Source organism: Sinohyriopsis cumingii, chromosome 6, assembly GCF_028554795.1.
Source record: "Sinohyriopsis cumingii isolate HCF-2022 chromosome 6, ASM2855479v2, whole genome shotgun sequence".
Taxonomy (NCBI): Eukaryota; Metazoa; Mollusca; class Bivalvia; order Unionida; family Unionidae; genus Sinohyriopsis; species Sinohyriopsis cumingii.
The window spans coordinates 15,965,612-15,988,114 of record NC_142966.1 but is presented as its reverse complement, the minus strand read 5'-3'; the positions used below and the strand labels follow the sequence as shown (position 1 = coordinate 15,988,114).

Sequence of the window (22,503 nt, the reverse complement as noted above, 5' to 3'; positions counted from 1 at the left end):
TCTTTCAATGTGTCCTACCCGCTGGCACAATTTTCATACTGGTATAGCGTCTGTTGTTCACATATTTATTGGCGTGTAGGTGCCCCCGTCCATGAAAGCTACTTGTGTAGTTCCTTTACCGACCTCGAAATGGGGGAAGCTGATTTCCAAAAGAAGTAACTTCACATGTCAGAAACTCGACTCCTTCACTTGAGGTTAGAATCTTGTCATTGCTCCGAATATCACGATTCAAGATCTTTACGACTAAGGTCCACTGTGATTTTCATTACATTCCTCACGATTAGCCTGTTCAACCCTGTCCTCAGTGTTCAATTACCAGTTTGTCATTTTCATTCTGCCTCCCATGGGATCTGCGTGCCAGACGCTATATTGCATTTCCGGAATCTAACACATTTTCACCATCCAGTTGTTTCCTTTGATGTAATTCAGAGGAATACATTCTCGGTAAATCCTTTGTGTCAAATCGTTCCTTCCGTTATCTTATAAGTCTATCATAAAGACGATTTTTCTTTTCCGTCCAAGTCGTCCAAATGGTCAGCTGCCAGGCCCCTGCGAGCATCTCCAATTTTTAGCGCTATTCCACCTGTTTGCTTTGGATACCTTCTTAAATGTTTTGTGCTATCTTTCAAAGTCATCCTTCATTTCTCTTTACAGTTTGGTGATGTTGTTATTGAATGTTTCAGCCCCATTTCGTCAGGACCGGAATCAATAGTGTTTCGTCTGCTTTTAATAACTATTTAATATGGTTTTTCTTTTGCTCTTCCCAGCAGCCAAAATGAATGGTTTTAAGCCTTCAGGATCTATCTTCTGACACCTTTAATATTAAGGAGGCATTATTGTATACGTATGATATTCCCCGTTGTATCATTATCTGATCCAGTATATTCCTCCTATTCCCTTCTTTTCTATTACACAGCTATGCTTCTAACAATGAATGAATAAACTCCTATCGTCTACATCAGAACTGATCTTAACTCCCGCTGTCTTCCAACTCTACTACCTCCAGCTTGTATGACCCTGCCTTCTCATCTCTTATCTTGGCACCATTAGTGCCATAATTAGCTTGGATCTGGGGCATCATAACCATCATCATCATCATCATAATTAGCTTTTGTCTGGGGCACAACGAACATCATTCTCTTCAACATTAGCTTGGGTCTCCGTTACTATGACATCATAAACTTTTTTTTAAAAAAGAGCAGTAAAAATATATGTAGAAATCGGAAAGAAATAATACGTTTAACAATTAAGTTTTTAACTTGGTCAAAAATATCCTCAGCCTGTTTTATAGAAAGTCTCACAAAGTACTGGATGAGAGATTATGCTTGTTGCAGGATAGAGATGATGACTACATCAGTATAAGGACTGTCCGAGATAGTTTTAAGTAATAAAGTATGTATGCCAGGTGTGCGTAACCTCATGACATCACCACTATTATCACTACGCTATATTTGCGCTGCTTGAAGGGAAGCAAATCCTATACAAACGTGTAGTTTCAAAAGAATTATCTACTCTTAATTCGTCCGTGCGGCTCTGACTCGACGGTTTTATTTTGGCCTATACATGAAATGTTCTTGTTTAGCTTGCTTGTACTAAGTTCCGAAGAGTGTGTGTGTGCGTGTGTTTAACGTAGCTTTAACAATTTTTCAGTCATATCGCTACGATGTCTGCAGTGTGGCAGTTTATAGTGATGTCTAGCACTGGGGCATCATGCTGCAAACATGTAGCATGATGTCCCACCCAGTCACATTATCCTGACAGTCCTAACACTAACCTCTTAATGTTGACCGCCAAGCGAGGCAGCTGTTAGTACCCTTATTATAAGTCTTTGGTATGACTCGGCCGGGGATCGAAACCACGACTTCACGCATCCGAAGCGGATGCTCTAACGATTTGGCCACCGGAGCGGTTAAAGTTCCGAAGAGATTATACTGACTTACTATTTCGTCAACGCCAAGAGCGGCGTCTTCCTGCTAAAGCAATTATACTAGAGAGGTATATTTTTCTTTATTCTCAACCTCAGATCATAGTTACCTATTTTTCTAGCACATGTACGTTTTTAAAACATAAAAATCTTTGAAAACAAATTACTTTCGAGATTGTCGTTTTCTGGCATAACTTTGATATAACAGTTTCATTTACCACTTAGTTCATTTTACTGCACATTTAGAACTTTTACAATGGAATATAAACCTTATAACATAATCGAAAAAAGTACACGATGAAAGAGATTATTACTCTTTCTCTCTCTCTCTCAAAAGTGTTTTCGAAAACTTCGTTTTTTACAACAATTTCTAAGATCACTGTCCAAAATCTTCTGTGCTTTCCATTATCTTTCATAAACAAAATCGGATGCTTATATTGCCCATCATTATTTGAATATGAATCGTCACCTATTTTGACAGCAGTGCACTTCTTTGATATAGTTTACAATGATTAACATAATACAAATCTTTATCTGAAAATCAGACTACAAAAGACAGAAATAATATTGCTTAAAAGTATAGACGGCATTACGAATTATACATCGATCATTAAGTAGGAAAAGACATTTCAGTATGTACATTTTCGGTCCGTTCCATACATGTAAAAAATTGAGTCATCCCTGAATCAGCGGATGGAACAAATACAAATTAAGCTAGCCAATAACATTTCTTAAATATCCCTAGATCACCCAACCTACTTAGAAAGAAAATTTACACGAAGGAATGAAAATAACCCCAAAATATGTAAAATATTACTTACTGAGGACAAACATTTATTTTCTCACCGTTTCTGATTCATATAAAAGCTATGCGTTGCAGGAAGGCGAAATTATGTAATTGACACAAATTGTAACAAAAATAATAACGACTTTAAAACTTTGATTTTATTTTCTCTCTGGTACTTGGAATATACTGTTTTACTGAAGGAATGAAATTAACACGTAGGTTTCGATCTATCAGGTTCGAACAACTGGTAAATATCTAGCAGCGACAAATGTTTGTACGTAATTTAATCATGTCTGGTACTCAAGTTTCATTTTATTAGTCCTGAATATATTATACTTTTCTAACAACCATTTTCGGGGCCCCGAGTGGCCGAGTTATCTAAAGCGCTCTCCGTTACGGATCACTGCCATCTCACCTGTCTGCGCCGGTTCGAGTCTCGGATTCAGCCAGTGTGGGTATGTGAGAAAGCTTGCCGGTAGCTTCTCGTGGGGCGGCGGTTCTTTCCGGGGTTTTCCCGGGTTCTTCCTCCACCATTAATACTGGCCGCCATGCATAGCCTGTCGTGTGCTGAAAAATGGCGTTAAACCCCACAACAACAACAACAACTATTTTCCGTTGTTAGAGAACAGACTTGTACCAGATTGTACCGTTATAACTTTGATATTGACACAAAAGCCAAGCACGAATAAAGGCCAACTTGTTGCATACATAAATGTACATGCTGACGCAAGCTGGGTTTTACCCAAGATTGCATATGCTGGGTTTTACCAGCATAACATACAGAGCTGTTTGACTCACCGTTTATTGTCCAAACTTTGTTGTTTGTCTTCTCTTTCGGTAAGTACTAGCATCAATGAAATTTCACTTTTCAAAGTTTTTAATCGCAAAGCAGAGAAAAGAAGGATTAGACGATGAAAATCTGTGTCAAATTAATTTTACAGACACGGAAGTTAATAATGTTGTCAATGGCTGCGCGTCTGCCCGATCAACAAACACTGTTTTGTTTGTTTATTAGTTTTATCGTTAAAGGCAATTTGACTAATGTCTTAGTCATCACCTTTTATCGGTGATTCTTTTCATACTCTTCCAAAATGGAGGCTAAATTAATTAGAATTATGTTTTAAATACCACAAACCACAAACACAGGAAGCCAATTGTGGAAATTCCAAGTGGCCATTATCATTCCCAAGCGGTTTGATCCTGTTAAGATAGTAGCCTGGTGAATATGCGCACGTGTCAGCAATAACAAATGGCATTCAGGCTGTAAGCTCTAGCAGGTCTTGCACGACAGCGCTTTACAGGCTGATGAAGCATTCATTCTGTAAAATTAAATAAACTCTCAATAGTGTCTTTGTCCAAAACAATATGAGCTCCTGTGTGTGTGTGTGTGTTGTTGTTGTTGTTGTTGTTGTTGTTAACAAATAAAAATGAAAGGGTTTATAAAAAGCAATATAATACAGTTATCATCATATTATCATACAATGGACGAAATGATGAAAGAAAAAAAAAAGGAAAGAATAGTGACCTAATTAACTGTTATTACATCCTAGAGTAGAGCCTAAGAAAATCATTAATATTTTCTCTCGCTTTTTGTACCGGATGTTTTCTAACCAGTGAAAAATATTACACAGCATTAAACAGAAATCAGCATAAAAGCCTAAACAGAAAATAAAATGTTTACAGGCTTATGCATAGGATGACAAAGAGTAGATAGGTGTTATTATTGAGATCTGGAAAAGTCACTTGTATTAAACATTCTAGTAGTTTCATTCAAATGGAAATATTTCCAGAAAATGAAAAAACAGCCTATGTGGATTGTTAGAGCCTAAAGTAAAGAAGATATTCACGGTGCATTTGAACTTGTAACTAATGCACTGGATTTCATTTAAACTGTAGCCAGATGAAGGAAATATACAAGGAACTTAGTATAGTGATACCTTTCAAAGCCTAGCAAGTCAAATATATATATAGTCATTCTTTGCAGCAACCGTATTAAAGTGATATTGACGAAATGTGTTTCGTAAAAACTGTGATAATTAATAATTTGCGACAATAAGCAGAATGTACTCTTTCTTTAACAAAGGTGTCAGCTTCTTATGTAATTAGCTGTGCATTATATTCATGACATTGTAGCTAAATTTTATTGGCGAACCATTGAAGATTCTATTTTGTATCCATTTTTTGTTTATTTGTATCGTACTCTTCTAGTAAGTGGTTTTAATTCACCAACGCCATTTGATTATTTTGACTGACCTCTTTCATAGTACTATACCATAAAACGATGTTGAGGTCAAAATTAAATGTGTTATTCTATTATCTGCATGGATGTGTTCTTAGAGTTTGTACGTTTGTTCTAAACATAGTGCATTTAATGTGATCACAAGCAAAATTTGGCTTAATTTTTGTAAAAAAAAAAAACGTTTCTGGCGATTTGCAGTTTATGTTTTATTACATTATTGGTTCAGTGTCATGAAATGATCGTATAGTGTTACATTATAATATTGTTACATTTCATTACATTAATGACTGATAACAATTTCGGTAATAACTAGTCAAAGCTAACGAGGTGTAGGTGTAAAGACAGCGATGATTGAATTACCATAACTGAAACATATAAGAAGAATAAAAGTTATAATCTCGAGCCCAAGATGATAACCAGTTTAAGAAAATGTTAGAAAAACTGAAATGACGTTATATTATACAGGAGAACATTTGGATTAATATTACTAGTTGTTACAAGATGGCACTAGGGCCAAACAAAAAAGAAGAGGATTCTTGAAATTTATTGGTATTGATTACATCTTTAGTTGCAACAAACGTCTAGTAACTTTGCACGTGGTTTGCACTTTTAGATATTAACTGACGATTTGTATGCATTAATCTCAGTCATGCAGGAAATGCATTTGTTTTGTGTCGAGGTTTTAGGAACATGCTTCCTGGCCTACCACACATTTTCTTAGTACACTGTCTTTAAGAAATATATCTTGTTTTGATTGCAAATTGTTTCTTTAAAAAGAAGATTTATACTCTTCACGATGAATTTCTCCTGACAAAACTTGGCATTGAATTACTAGTCTTATGTTACGTGTTTAGGCTCGAATAAACAGTAACGAATGAAAGAGTGAAAACAATAAGCTTTGAAAAATTTAACAAATAATTTATTTCCCTGGGAAAAAAAACTGTAAAAGTAAAAAATAAGAACTTGCGGTTTTAAGAATCAAGTCCAAAAATAATCCAAGAATAATCCACGAATAAAATTTTAAGTCCTAATAATGAAATGTTCTAATGAATTCAAGTTCTAGTCCCGACGAAAAAGCCAAGATGGAAGTTGATGACGTATACTGTAGTCAGTATTGTGCTGTTGTTTATAACTCTTTGTTGTTTCAGTCGATAATATTCCGGTGTTTGATTCTCCGAATAAAATTTTTAAGAAATGTCTTTGTTGAAGAATTCTGTATGAGCACTCATAAATTTCCAGAGAAACGAAATCCAAATGATCTGAAGAAAAATTAAAATATAACTCGAAAACTGGTCACAACAGAACAACTTGACAGCAAGTGTAAAAAGCCCCAAACTGAAATTATTTCACAAAACATCTCTATTAAATCTAACTTCTGCGCAATTTCGGTAATACCTGAATTGCGAAATAGATGGTCACGTGATCATATTTACATCTTAAAGTCACGTATTCCCAATATGACCCTGATAAAAACCAATCATTTTACTCCAAGAATAAAATAAAATAAGTTGTTTACTTGACCCCCCAATCAAGGAAAGAAACTAAGTCTAAAATAGAAACAGTGTTTCTAATATTAGGTATTGTTGAAAAGATTCCGGTCAAACTGAATTTTCTGGAAAATATCAGATTCCTAGTAAACAAAATTACATTACACTGATCTGTAATGAAATTTAAAAAAAATAAAAAGATTTTAAAACTTGCAAACAATTAAATGAAATCAAATATACATAACACTGGACCAGAAGTAAAGTACAGGAAACTGCATTTTAATAGACGTTTACCAATCCTCTGAAATCGTTTAAGTTCTAAGAAAATCTTGCTTGTATTTAAAAGCGCAGTAAGAGATGGCATTAAAGCCCAAGAAACGGTGTAAGTTACCTCAGATGGTTACACATCATCCCCACTTTGTTAACTGTTGTTATTCTTCCAGCAGATATATCCTTTCTGGTAACAAGTCAGTAAATTTCTGTGTTTTCTGAGAAGTATACACCGTTCTAATCAAGCAACTTAACAATTACAACTGTCTTAATTCCTATGTCAGACTAATAACTTTTAAAACTAGTAAACATTGGGCTTTCATCTACACCCTTCAAAAGTGTGATATTTTTAAACATGTATTTTTTCCGTGTCGGATAACCCACAGACGGAATTGTATTCAAATGTAATCAAAATGCAGTCTTTGAAATCGATAAATATAGAATTGCTTGGCCAAAAGAGTTTTCCTAACACCCTTTACATTACAAGTAACATATTTAAATAAATTGAAACCATATGGTCATACATGAGACGTACGGAAATTTATATCAAATGATGCAAAGCAAACCTAACAGTATATAATAATAGTTTATAAGTATGGATGAATCTGGACCTATTGTTTCTATGCAATAGGTCTTTTTCGATGGGTTAAAAAGAAAATGATAAATTTGATGTGTGAGAGGATTTTTTTTGGGGGGGGGGAACAGTAATACTGGTGAGTGAGAGAACATCGCCGGCACTCTTCCAAACTACTGGCTTTAACTTTCTCTAGATGGCGCAAACAATCAATATACCGGCATAGGTTAATCTTGTTGCAATCCTTTCTTATAGAAAGATTACGGATGTTTTAAAATTGAGCATGGCAAATAACTTGTGTTCAGGAAAAGAAATGTACAATTGATCGTGTACTTGTGTTTGTTGCTGAGATAGCTTACTTGAATAAAAATTAAAAACCTGTTTAAACATTTTATATGATTACATCAAAATCTGTGTGATTCTTATTGCACTTTGTGTTTGTTCAAGCTCTCGAAGATCAGCTTGTGCTCTCGAGCATTTTAAACAAGGTGAAATTGGCGTCATATATTTTAACGTTAAGCATTCTCATTTCTTCAGCATTATTATTTATTACCTAGCTAGGACCATACCTAAATAGTAGCTTATTCCATTTTTCATATGTATTATTATTATGTTGTTTAGCTGTGATCGTTTTGGGTGTATTTTCCTTTTACCCGTAGTTTCGTGATATATTCAGTTTTTCATGACGTGTCTGTGTTGATTCATATTTCAATGCACTGTGTTTTCGACATTCCAAAAACTCATTACATTTCATACTTCTTGATACTTCTGTTTTATTCTTCCTTCATTTCTGAAGAAGGAGTTTTTCTGTGCAAGCACTCTTTTCGTGTATCGCGTACGAGAAAGTGGTATTTCTTTGACACGTCGTTTCATTGTAATGGAATGATGTTTTAAACTGGCTCCTAGCTGTTAATCGATTCATGATTAGCTGCAATAAATCAAATCGTAGACTGACACATTTCCTATCTGAATCAAGAACTTGTTTCTGGTTGACCTAGCTATAGTATTTCTTTTGATTTATGTTATTCTTTCTACCCTGTCTTGAACGTATCCTATATTTTTCTGCTGTATTGTGTATATGTATTTGTCTTTTTAGATGCTTGTATAAATAGTTGTATTCAATTCTTGTACTACCTCAATACACACATGTGCAGTCATCAGTCTTAAAGGATGTAGAAATATGCCATTGATCATCGTCAATCAAGCTATTTCCTGAATGAGAAGTCTGTACAATATTACTATATTGTATTTACCTGTTCTATTTCATTTGGTGATTTTTCAGTACCACACTTTTAACATTTAATCATCTTCATCGATTTCAATAGCACGATAATAAGGGTCTAGAGTGGATAATAAATCCGATCCCCAGTTTTCAGGATTCTCTTTACCAAACACCCACTCATCGGAATTGTTATCATGTAGATGTAGTAGTTGTAGAGAGAGAGAGAGAGAGAGAGAGAGAGAGAGCATTGTTCATGGTTGCGCAAATATTTCTGTATGGCAAAGACTGATTTAATCTAGATGAATGGTCCAGCGATCAAGTTTTGTTTCCCACGTAGTAGTACATAAATGTTCTGGCATTGTTTTCACTCAGTAGTACGGAAGTGTGCCAGAAACTGAGTCTTTGTTCAGTTAAATAACTCACGTTCGAAACACTCACTCATCTAATTTATTATTTTTATTGAGTGTTTTTAAAAGACCAGCAAATCGAATGTATTGTTTTTATTGAGTGTTTCTAAAACACCCACTCATCGAGTTTATTGGTTTTAGTAAGTTTTTTAGAAAACACCTGCACATTGAAAATACAGTATTACTGAGTTCATATAAAAGATACAGGATCAGTATACTTGTCCCCTCTTACGAAACAACTCATCTCGCAATAATACATTTCACTTCGTGTTGGGTACAAAATTCAGTTTTGCCTCTATCAAAATCGATGTACGAAAGTTATATTAACTTTTACACCTCTGAAAATAAGTCACAATCCCTTAATTTTGTTTTTTAAAACTAATTTTGAAAGGAACCATTACGATTCTTGTTTAATGAACAACACTAAAATTAAAATCGTTTCAAGGCAGTAGAATTGGGAGAAAGTAATACCATCGTAATAAATCTTCGCCAAATGATGCCTCTTTTCTGCTCTGTACTTTTAAAAGAGACAATTCTTTCTTAAGTTTGTCTTAACTGAACAGGGTGATCAGTATACAACATGGACTGCCGTAACAAAACTCATGTGATTACAAATATAACACTACGGTAATTTTCTTTATATTGCACGATACATGCTCTTCATTGTGGTATATTTTTAAAAGTTTTGCACCCTACCTTTACGATCATTATTGCCAATTTGTTCCCTTTTCTCAGTAATTTGAACTGTTCAGGCTTTGACATTTTCAATGATATATGAGTTTACGAAAATGCTTGATCCAGCAATTTTTGCAATATTAAACGATGTTCGACAGTTTTGATATTCTCACACAAAATACGCTGATATAATGCACAATGGAATTTTGAAATAAAGTTTCTGACATTCTGGCAATCTTGACATCAAACCCTTTATCTATTTATTCATTCTGGAAACGTAACTGAGAAATGTTAAGCAGGCTTTCTATTTTGCGACTATTAATTTGTGTATCTTTTTTTTTATAGTATTCGCACACCCTTCCGGTTTTGTTACTACCCCCACCGATTTTGAAAACGAAAGGAATCTAGGATATTAAACAAATGCACAAAATCATAGCTGATGATGATAATAAAGTTGAATTTTTTTATAAGTTACTATTGTAACTAAAGGAAAATCCAAGCAAAATGAATGCACGCATGATTAAAGGAATTGATTTAAAAATTCATTTTTTCATGTTGCTAAAATCAGCTAATTAAGTTACATTTATAACAATAATTATAACGACTTGAAGCAACTTTGATTTGTGCCAAGTTGCGATATCTTTTTCATAATTTTTCACTTCCGCAACATTATGTATAGCATATTTTAGCAAATACCTTTTTCCTTTTTTAATTTGATATGAAACGTTACGAGCAATTATTAATTAATTTATTTATTGACTGATATGAAACTTGCTGGTATGTGTTTCACGCTTCAATGAGAAAGAAAATTGTATTTTTCTGTAAAATGGCACCGGTTTTATCAAGTCCGGCCCTAGGATGTGCGGGGCCAAAGGCAGCATGCGGGGCCCAAAGCAGCAAAAGCGATGAGCGGGGCCCCAAGCAAAAAATTGCATTGCGGAGTTGATTTCCTAAAAGCGTCGGGCCCAAGGCGGTTGCCTCGTTCGCCTTGCCAAAGAGCCGGGCCTGGGTTTTATCCCATTGGATAATTCTTCTACAATCAGCTTTTTATAGCCTGTTATTTGCAACTTTCGCCAACCTTAAATCGACATATTTGAATTTTAAATATGACGATACATTTTTGTAATGATAATAAAAACAACTACAGTCTTCGCAATCTTAACAATGGAGATCTCAGTTGGGGTTGGTGGAAGAAGAATGACAAAATGTATGACGAATATACCGTAATCCTGATTGTCATATACGTTTAAATTCAGGAGAACCTAAACTAGCAATCGTCTTAAATAACATATACTTAAGCTCCTTTTATATCTGCTGCGTACCCTCCTCCCTCTCCACCCAACGACTTCTTGAGATCTATTGTCTTTTTAATCTTGGAAAGTGAGTAGGCATATACTTTGCCGAGATAAGAATTTAGGACTTATATTCAAAACAGTCCATTAATGTTTGCACATTTGTTTTGAAATCGTTTTCTGATAAATACTAGTATACCAACTGTTTAGTGAGTAAAGAATTAAAAACATTTATTTGTAACATGAGATGTCTATTTCATATCAATACATTAGAACTGCGCATCTTTTAAAAGGAATCTGCTTTGCTGAAAACGCTTAACATTGTTTATTTTTTCCTCATTTTTTTTTTCAGGTACTATAATATCAGCCTGGATCATTGTCTTTGCTACTCTCTGGTGTTATCAAATCGTCAGAAAAGACAAAGAAAAAACGACTGTTTGTGTCGCTGCAGCATGAAGTAAACTGTTAAAGGAATATTCATAATATGGGTATAGACGTGACTCAGTGGAGAGTGAGAATTGGCACATTTTGCCAATCGGCAAGTTTAAAACCATTCCTTCCTATGTTAAAGATAGGGAAAATTACGATTGCCATCAGGGTAGTTCTGTTCCAATTGTTAGTAGTACATGGAGTGGAGAGTAACCCTGGTCCAAGGGATGTCGGTGAAAGAAGCTGTTCGCCAAAACGACAGTTCCGTGGTCTTAGTTCCGACAGAGAGTTGAGAAAAGAAAGTGCCGATGGAAGTTTGTTGATTGATGAGTCTAACATTCATAAAACTGCGAAGATAAGACCCACCACCGTTTTGCTACAGAACGATAGTATCTCCCATGAGCTATCAACAGTCAAACCACAGCCTCAGTCTCAGCTTAACCCTCAGCCTCAGTCACACCCCCAGCCTCTATATCTGCTTGATCATCAGAACCGTGAGCCTCTGTCTCAACCACAATCACATTCACAGCCTCTATATCTACATGATCCTCAGAAGCGACCCGAGTCTCAGTCTCAGCCATATTCCCAGCCTGAATATCTGCCTGATCCTCAGAAGCGATCAGAGTCGCAGTCTCTGACTCAGTCACGTTTCCAGCCTCTATATCTACCTGATCCTCAGAAGCAATCTGAGTCTCTGTCTCAGCTTCAGTCACTTTCCCAGCCTTTATATCTGCATGATCCTCAGAATCGACGCGAGTCTCAGCCTCAGTCTCAATCTCATTCCCAACCTCTATATCTGCCTGACCAGCAGAACCGATCTGAGTGTCTGTCTCAGCCTCAGTCACATTCCCAGCCTCTATATCTGCCTGATCCTCAGAAGCGACCCGAGTCTCAGTATCAGCTTCAGTCGCATCCTCAGCCTCTATATCTCTCAGATCCTCAGAAGCGATCCGAGTCTGAGTCTCTGTCTCAACTTCGGTCACATTCGCAGCCTCTATATCTTCCTGATCCTCAGAATCGACCCAAGTCTCAGCATCAGCCTGAATCACTTTCCCAGCATCTATATCTCTCTGATCCTCAGAAGCGATCCCAATCGCAGTCTCTACTTCAGTCACATTCCCAGCCTCTATATCTGCCTGATCCTCAGAATCGATCCGAGTCTCTGTCTCAACCTCAATCTCATTTGCAGCCTCTATATCTTCGTGATCAGCAGAACCAAGTTGACTCTCTGTCTCAGCCTCAGTCACACTCCCAACCTCTATATGTGCCTGATCTTCAGAATCGACCAGAGTCTCTGTCTCAGCCTCAGTCATATTCCCAGCCTCTGTATCTGCCTGATCCTCGGAAGCGAACCGTGTCTCAGTCTCAGCTTCAATCGCATTCTCAGCTTCTATATCTCTCTGATCCCCAGAAGCGATCCGAGTCTGAGTCTCTGTCTCAATTTCAGTCACATTCGCAGCCTCTTTATCTTCCTGATCCTCAGAATCGACCCAAGTTTCATCATCAGCCTGAATCACATTCTCGGCATCTATATTTGTCTGATCCTCAGAAGCGATCCCAGTCTCAATCTCTACTTCAGTCACATTCCCAGCCTCAATATCTGCCTGATCCTCAGAATCGATATCTGCCTGATCAGGAGAACCGACTTGACTCTCTGTCTCAGCCTCAGTCACACTCCCAACCTCTAAATCTGCCTGATCTTCAGAATCGACCGGAGTCTCTGTCTCAGCCTCAATCACATTCGCAGCCTCAATACCTGCTTGATCCTCAGAAGCGATCAGCGACTCTGTCTCAACTTCAGTCACATTCGCAGCCTCTATATCTGCCTAATCCTCAGAATCGACCCGAGTCTCAGCCTCAATCACATTTGCAGCCTCTTTATCTCCCTGATCCTCAGGAGCGATCAGAGCCTCTATCTAAGCTTCAGCCACTTTCAAAACCGTTATATCTGCCTGATCCTCAGAACCGATGTGAGTACCTGTCTCAGCCTCAGTCACATTCCCAGGTTCTATATCTGCCTGATCCTCAGAATCGACCTGAGTCTCAGTCTCATTCTCAGCCTCAATCACTTTCAGATCCTCTATATCTGCCTGATCCTCAGAATCGATCTGAGTCTCAGTCTACGACTCAATCAGATTCCCAGCCTCTTTATCTGCCTGATCCTCAGAACCCTTCTGAGTCTCTGTCTCAGATTCAGCCGCATTCCCAGCCTGTATATCTATCTGACCCTCAGAAGCGATCCGAGTCTCAGTCTCTGCCTCGGTCAGATTCGCAGTCTGTATATCTGTCTGATCGTCAGAATCGACCTGAGTCTCTGTCTCAACCTCAGTCACATTCGCAGCCTCTATATCTACCTGATCCTCAGAATCGACGCGAGGTTCAGAATCAGGCTCAATCTCATTCCCAGCCTCTATATCTGCCTGATCAGCAGAACCGATCTGAGCCTCTGTCTCAGCCTCAGTCACATTCCCAGACTCTATATCTGCCTGATCCTCAGAAGCGACCCGAGTCTCAGACTCCGCTTCAGTCACATTCACAACTTCTATATCTGCCTGATCCTAAGAATCTACCCGAGTCTCAGTCTCGACCTCAATCACATTCCCAGCCTCAATGCTTTCCTGATCCTCAGAAGCGATCAGAGACTCTGTCTCAGCTTCAGTCGCATTCCCAGCCTCTATGTCTGTCTGATCCTCAGAATCGATCCGAGTATGAGTCTCTATCTCAACTTCTGTCGCATTCTCAGCTTCTATATCTTCCTGATCCTCAGAATCGACCCAGGTCTCAGCATCAGCCTGAATCACATTCTCAGCATCTATATATGTCGGATCCTCAGAAGCGATATCAGTCTCAATCACCACTTCAGTCACATTTCCAGCCTCTATATCTGCCTGATCCTCAGAATCGACCCGAATCGCAGTCTCATTCTCAGCCTCAATCACATTCGGAGCCGCTATATCTGCCTCATCAGCAGAATCGATCTAAGTCTCTGTCTCAACCTCAATCACATTCCCAGCCTCTTCCACTGCCTGATCCTCAGAACCCTTCTGAGTCTCTGTCTCAGCTTCAGCCGCATTCTCAGCCTCTATATCTATCTGATCCTCAGAAGCGATCCGAGTCTCAGTCTCTGCCTCGGTCAGATTCTCAGCCTGTATATCTGTCTGATCGTCAGAATCGATCTGAGTCCCTATCTCAACCTCAGTCACATTTGCATCCTCTATATCCTCCTGATCCTCAGAATCGATCCGAGTCTCAGTCTCAGCCTCAGCCACATTCCCAGCCTCTATATCTTTCTGATACTCAGAATCTATTCCAGTGTCACTCTCAGCTTCCGTTTCATAACCAGTCTCAGCTACAGCCAAAATCTCCGCCACTGTCTCTGCCCCACTATCTGTCTTATCCTCACTCTAATTCTCAGCCACAAGAAATTTCTCATTCGCAGCTTCTGTGTCAGTCTCACCTTCCCTCTCAGCCACTACCTCATTCTCAGGCTCAACCTCACTCTCAGTCACAACCTCCGCTTCAGCCACTGCCTCATCCTCATTCTCTATCTCAGGCTCATCCTCACTATCAGTTATTGTCCCAGTCTCACATTTGGCCTCCGTCTGAGCTTCAGCCGCATCTACTGTGTAATTCTCAGCTCCAGTCTCAGAGTCTATGCACTTCTCAGGAATCCATAATGAACGTTTGGAATAGTTCAATATCATTAGAACTCCAACTTTTAAAAGAACTGGTTGATTCTCTCAAATCAGAAAATGCTTCTCTGAATCGCCGAGTAGAAGACTTGGAGACATTTAAAGAACGGGTTACAAAAGCTGACAAGGTATAATAATATGTACCCACTCGTAAAAGTTAATTTTAATAATTACATTTGTAAAACTTCAGTATGATTGGCCCACCAGTTTCTCGACTATTTCCACACAGGAGATTAGCCATTTTATCAAGTAGGGTACTGCATTTTTGGTGTGGAACGGGTTTCGGTTACTGACGTATTGTTGTCAGATCAATTGAACTCAATGCATTTTAGTTGCAAATTTTGGGATACGCGGTTTCATAAAATAACGATGAATGGGCAAGCTTTCGCCGCACATTTGATGATATATTCATAACGCTCATGATCATAAAAATGTTATGTGCTGTGATGGACGTATGACGAGACCAATTAACCACGTCAAATGGTTCGTTCATTCCTTTATCAATTTTTGACCGGGTTTGTAACATTCGATTCAGTATCATAGACTGTAGGCCCACTAAAACCAGTGATCTTTGCATCCGCATGTTAAAGTCTCTGTTCATAGTAAATAATAAAACAATTTTAAAGAACACACCCAAAACCTATAACATTATTAGCATTTAATGATTTCCATGTTCAAATGAATTGTCTATTTGTAAATGTCTTTTTTATTAGTTGCTGACATTTAAAAGATTTTCTTTGAGAAAACTGGATCTCTTATTGATTTTATATCAATTTTGGGTGAAGAAGAATTGCTTTACCGCTAATAAAAATGCAGAATTCTTCTGCGTACTTACTTATTTCAATAAATATCCCCTTATTATGGTGAGCAAAAAGATAGTAAACACATAGAAATAATCTGAGGAACGTAGACACACATATAATTGTGTACATCCCAACCATTATCTTTAGCAAGATGTGGAAAGTAACAGAGAAAGGGATTTAATTCAGTTCTTCTTCGAATACTAGGATAGAGCCAACTTGGAACAGTTTTGTGATAATTTAATTTTAGCCAATATCTTAATTATATGATTCGTCATAACTTTAAAAATTGGTGCAGTAACATATAATTTACTGAGTATTAATACAGTGATAACAAGCTTGAATGATGGATGTTCCATTTAAGGGAACTGATCTCATAAGGGACGATAGGACTGGAAGAGAAGAAAGGAATCGTAAAAGTAGAAATACGAAGAAGACAAATGCTGCTGACGACTATGCGAGCACGAACCAAATAGTACGACACCTGGGCAAAGACGACATTCCTCAGGATCTTTCTTCTAGAGTAAGAAGTGCATATCATAAACACGCAACACTAATGGGATTTTAGAACGCTATAATGAAGAAACGTTAAATTTGTTTCTGTTTAAAAATCAAGATGTTTGTGTACTTGTTCATGTCGATGATGTTGGACATTTAGTAAACAATTTATGATTACTGTTAGAACCCTTATACAATGAGGAAACAAATCCCAAGATACATTTTTCTAAATATATGTTATCATGAATAAAAGAAACGTGGTTATCAGCGAGTTTTAGCATCTGATGAAAGTATCAACATGCATGTACCCGTATCAGCCGATGATTCATAACAAAAACTTTTATATGAAAACGTCTTTGTTGAAGAACTTGTAAATTAATCCTTCATGTATTTGGATGGAAAGAAAGTCTGAAAATACTTTTTTACGTGTTACTGCCGAAAGCGGTTTTTGACTGGTCTTTCCTTTTCATCTCTCCTCCCCAAAAAGACGGTCGACGTTTAATCCAAGACTGAAAAGTCATTATGGACCACATTTTATCCCTTGAGTACTTATACCACTTAAAAATCATCCCCAGTTTGGCCTAGACTCTCCAAATTACAACAATATGATAACCAATTAACAACTTGTTGTGTACTCATGTTAGATTTAATCACATTACTCAGCCACGCATCACTGCATCAGCTGCTGAAATAGTTCCGGTACCCAATAGACTGGTCCTGGCTGGTTTCCCTAATGCATATATAGAACGCCTGAAAGTAGCGCGGTTTTGAGTTTATTTTCTTCCATTGTTGAAAAAAAAAATCTCTTAATTTTCAAAAACGGTAGATTTAAATTATAAAACGGCACTTGCGGGTCTCGACCTTAAAATCTGTATTTTTGTCCTACCGACGGGAGAATAACATGTATGTGAAAGCCCTGTGAGCATTAATTATGGGTAGCCGAGGCAAACTATTCCGCGTGCATAGGTCACATGATTCGCTTTGTATATAACATTTACAACTTTCGATTGAAGCATGGTATGTAGACGATGTTCATGAAGGGTATGGGGCATACATGGGGATACCTAATAATAATTCAGCAGTCTTTCAACAACTAGGGGCGCATGCAAAATTATTTATTGGGGGGGGGGGGCAAACATGTAGTGGTCAGCTATTAAGTTTTACCAATGTAGGCCAAAATATTTTTAGAGGTGTAGTCTGGGATACGGGAGCCCATCAGCGTGGCTGAAATTTTCTCGGGGAAATTAGATATTTTCGAAAAGACATATGTGTACTTCACCTAGAATACAGCGTTGGCCCGGTCTGAAAGAACCCGGGCGTAGGGCTGTCGGATTTTGTATGCACTGACCGCCTTTGTTTATCTGGCTTCGGCATGTGAGGTGAACAACACAAATCAAACGCTGTAACGAATTAAACATTGTAACAAAGGAACGTTATTAACCCACTCCAACCCCTTTGAAAGGCATAGTTAGGAGTTTGGCAGAGGAATTTAAAATCAGATATTATAACAGAGAAAATGTTGTATCCATTAAAGTAATAGGCAATCTGTACCATATGTAGTCCCATATTTTAAGTCGTTGCCCGATACAATATGGAAGAGAAATTAATGTTCTTTTTATATTCGTTCGATTAAAACTCATGGACCTTAATCGATGTATAAATAACTGTTAATTTTGACAGTTTTCTTCATTATGACCAAAACTAGATACTTTTCCTGAGAAGCTCAGAAAGCTAATTAAAATTCAAATGGAATAGTAAACATTTTACATTTTCTACGTCAGTTTGTTTGGCTGATAATATGTCTTTATCTCTTTTTTCATTTCTTTGAGTGCTGAGTGCTTTAACCTATCCCCCTCCCTGTGACTGTGTACCTTTTGCTAATAGGAATTGCGTACTCTCTTAACATAACTGATAAAGAAATATTTTTTGACACTCCTACTAGCAACCAGTGTATCAGGAGGGAGAACGAGAGAGTCGAACAGAACCAAACAATTGCTGCTTGAGTGACAACAGGTATTTTTATAACTTTTTGAAATACTATACCTTTTTAATGCATACGTTTGTATTTTATCGATAAACTATGCTAAATATAAATAACGTGAAAATGACAAATGTTTGGTGCATTTGAAAACATCAGACATTATAGTTCTTGGTTTCCCATGTCGTTTTTTGTTTAAAACAATAGTACATCTGCCTTGGTCAAAGGATGAAGTAATTAGCATTTTGCTGAGCACTCCAAACGTTTTGATTGACTGAAATCTTTAAAGATAAGAAATTTTGTCAGATCAGTGTTTTGGTGTGACACTGGTGTGTTATGTTATTAACATTAAACTGAACTCAATATGTGTTTGTTACGAAACAGTTTCTTAAAATGTCCAAATGAAACTTTGAGAATGTCGTTTACAATTGCATTTAAATTAATGTGTGACTTGGAAAAAGATGCATGGACACAGTTCCTTTAGTGGTTTGTCAGCTTTTCAGATTAAATCGTAAAGGTACAAGAACAAGATGCAATTGCTTGATCTATACAAGGATTACCGGACATAATGAATGCCTTAGTTGGATCTTGAACTAATAATGTACAGTTGAACATCAAGTTGTTGTTGCGAAAACTCCCGATAAATGAAAAATGTTTGTGGTCTAACATTTGTTCGGCATAGCAAATGGTACAATGTATATTCAGGCCAGTAAATCATGAATATTGAAACCTCCCTAACATTGTTGCTGTTGTTGTTGTTGTAGGGTTTAACGCCATTTTTCGGCACAAAATAGGCTATACATGGCGTCCAGTATAAATGGTGGAGGAAGAACCCGGGAAAACCTCAGAAAGAACAATCGATCCACGAGAAGCTACTGGCAAGCTTTCTCACATACCCACATTGGCCGAACCCGAGACTTGAACCCACGCAGCCTCCCTAACATAACCGTGGTTAACATATACAATCGTCTAAATATAAATCAACCATAAAATGGTTTTTTTCCTACTAAACTCGGCCCAGATGGGCTATTTTACAGGTTTGTTTATGTTGCCATAAATCTTTTGTTTTCTTCATTTAATTAAACAAAAGCTCTGGATATTTCTTAAGACTGCCGCCACATTCTGATGTAAGGGCATCATGATGGAACGTAAATAATTAAAGATAATTAGATATATGGTATGTGTATTTTAATATTTACTAAGAAAATACACCCATAAGATAAATAAAGTAACTACGCCATGTGTAATATATATTTTAAACAGAAATGTCATTTGTTTAATAATTTTTATTGGATAATACATGTCAAACGTAAATAGCTTTTTGTTCCAATCGCAATGTTTACAATTTATTAACTTTGTATTTATTACTCAGTAACTGTCACCAAATGCAGTCGTCTGTCTCGTAGAAAAGCAAATCTGTAAACAGGCGTTCTTATTTTCAGAGAGGAAGACGACGACGATGACGAACATAGTTCTGATGAAGTTGTGAAGAGTAATGTAGTCCAGCTTCTCTCATCCGAGAATATGGTAGGCAACAGCAACGAACGCTTTTAAATGCCTTTTTCTACATTGATCTTGCAAAAAAAGGTATCGTGGTTAGATTAAGTACTCTCAAGCCCATGGGGGACTGTTTTTGTTGTTATAACTGTTACATCAGCATATATACTGGGAAATTACTAACCAGGGATACGTCTGTACTAAATCATGTGATTGACAGTAATGGACGTAGAAGTGAGAAACGCTGGCGATATAAAGATAACAGAGGTTGGCTAAACCTTTACTGCTTCATTATTAACGATAACGTTTTCATTCCTTTTTCGTTACCTTTTGAGTTTCAAAAGTATTGAACTGTTCTGCTTTAAATAGCACATGAACCTATTGTTCAAATGTCGGGATTCAGCTTTATTTAGAAATTCACCCCTTTGCAAAATACGAAAATGTTGAGTAAAACCTGAGAGCGCCACCGATAGACTAGTTTAGGGCATGCCGTTAACATGTAATATTATTGAGATAATATACGGTTTGCTCCGGGCACATGTTTGTCGGTTCACGACGAAAAAATTCGATGACAAGAACCTCCCACCGAGTACTGCAAATCAAATTATTTTATAATCATTTACTAGATACACAAGTCGGATAATCAATGCATAATAAAATAATTTTTAGAAAACGAAAACCCTGTAATCGAGCATTATTTGTAATTCGATGTTTGAGTACTTCTAATGCCATAAAGGCATGTACATCAAACCAGGTTACACCGGCTCAGTGATGAAACATTTTCATATACGTCCTCCGAATAATTCCTAGAACCTCCTATGCTTAATGTAAATAGATCAAAAGAGACATTTAACAAACATATTACTGTTTTCAAAGTAGCTAAACTACTTGTTTCAGGTGAGAATGTGCGCCTTTAATATACGCGGGTTATTTAAAAGTTCTGAATATTAGTGCGCTGTACAAAAAGTTCTTTATTTGTGAAAGGTACGTCAGTGCATCCGTCAAAGTGCTCCCCCTGCACCTGTACTCATTCTCAGGCTGAATATCCAATTGTTAAATACCATTTTATATTCACTTTTGGGTATATTGTAAGTACATTGGAAAACTGTACTTCACCGCATTGTAGCTTTCAAATCATTTGGCCCTCCGCGAATCTTTGTTAACAGGATTCAACCCAGAAGCATTTAGTGCTAAATCAGGGCTGTATTAAGAATGTGGCAAATCACCTAGTGCTAAATCAGGGCTGTATTGAGAATGTGACAAATCACTTAGTGCTAAATCAGGGCTGTATTAAGAATGTGACAAATCGCCTAGTGCTAAATCAGGGCTGTATTAAGAATGTGACAAATCACTTAGTGCTAAATCAGGGCTGTATTAAGAATGTGACAAATCACCTAGTGCTAAATCAGGGCTGTATTAAGAATGTGACAAACCACTTAGTGCTAAATCAGGGCTGTGTTAAAAATGTGGCAAAGTTTAAATGATGTGCTTCTTCAGAAAAAAATTCTGCCTCAACAGCAGATTTGTGTGACAGTGCGTTCTCATGGAGTAGATGTATACATCATATATTATTGCGCGGACAGGTTCTTCGGTACTGTTCCACATGTTTTGGCAAAACTTCGAAGGCACACAAATGTCCAGTGACATTGGTAGAGTCAGGCACAGGTACCTGGACTACCTGAACCTTTGCTTTGAAATTCTCTCTACATTCCGACGACGTCGAGCGATGTTTTGGTCTCGTTGTTTTCGATCTAAGCATTATTCGGTTCTCTTGCATCGGGTTCAGAAAAGTAAATAGACCAATAATAATCTCATTCAAACGCTTCTGGTCACTTTGCCATACTTGGAGAGTAGCTGTTTGGTGATTCCAAGCCTGGTCTGTTTTTGATTAGCCATCAACATAGGCGTGACCAGTCTTACACAAACCTTTCTGAGCTTCAAATCATTCTTCAAGATATTAAAAACAGCTGAAGAATTAGTACCCGTGATAAGAGAAATATCTCCACAGTGTATCGAGTATCTCGATCAGTGGCCATTCATAGCATCAACATACCGCTCACCAATCTCAGAGAACGTTCTTCCAAAAGGTGGGTTATATTTCATGGATTCAACAATCTTTAAAACGACGAAACCACTTAAAATTGTAAGATATGAGAGCGAATTACATCCGCTGCTTAAAAACTCTCTTTATATTCAAAAGACGTCGGGTAATGTTTTGTTCTCGTTGTTTCCGGTCTAAATATTATTTGTTTCTTTTGCATCTGGTTACATTAGTGATTCTCTCAGTCAAACGTTATCCAAGTCGGTAATGATATCAATAGGTGAGTAACATCAGATCTTACCTCATACTTTCTACTCAGTGGACGAATTTTGGTTTCTTTCTCTCCGAGTTTTAGGTCATAGTCATTTACGTATGTCACGTCACACTAATGTATCTGGTGTATTGCACATGCAGATACAGATGAATTCGATCGGTGCTTTAGTGATTGGCAGGTTCAAAGAAAGAAAAAGGTTTTTGCAAAATATTCAAAGCTTTTCATATTACATTGATTTTAAGGTTAAGCAAACAGTACCCAATTCCATTGTTGTTATTACAGAGCATTGATTTATTGTAAAGGAAAAAAAAAAACAATTGTTACACCGTAAATAAAATTGGGTTTTAGCTCATAACACACAAATTAATTTGAACGGAAAAATATTAAACAATCGCTTCTTTTTTTTAAATTGTTTTT

The 22,503-nt window shown here is 37.2% G+C and overlaps 1 protein-coding gene across 1 annotated transcript in view; it reads left to right on the top strand.

The window, feature by feature from the left end:
• Positions 1–3,151: 3,151 nt before the first annotated feature.
• The window catches only part of LOC149796422 (uncharacterized), a 35,332-nt gene continuing 15,980 nt past the window's right edge, over positions 3,152–22,503 (top strand). The window contains exons 1-5 of the mRNA XM_089961081.1: positions 3,152–3,548; positions 11,230–15,126; positions 16,163–16,321; positions 18,239–18,309; positions 19,717–19,801. Coding sequence (XP_089817207.1) covers positions 11,362–15,126; positions 16,163–16,321; positions 18,239–18,309; positions 19,717–19,801 — 4,080 coding nt within the window. The 5' untranslated portion in view covers positions 3,152–3,548; positions 11,230–11,361. The remainder of the gene's footprint in view (positions 3,549–11,229; positions 15,127–16,162; positions 16,322–18,238; positions 18,310–19,716; positions 19,802–22,503) is intronic.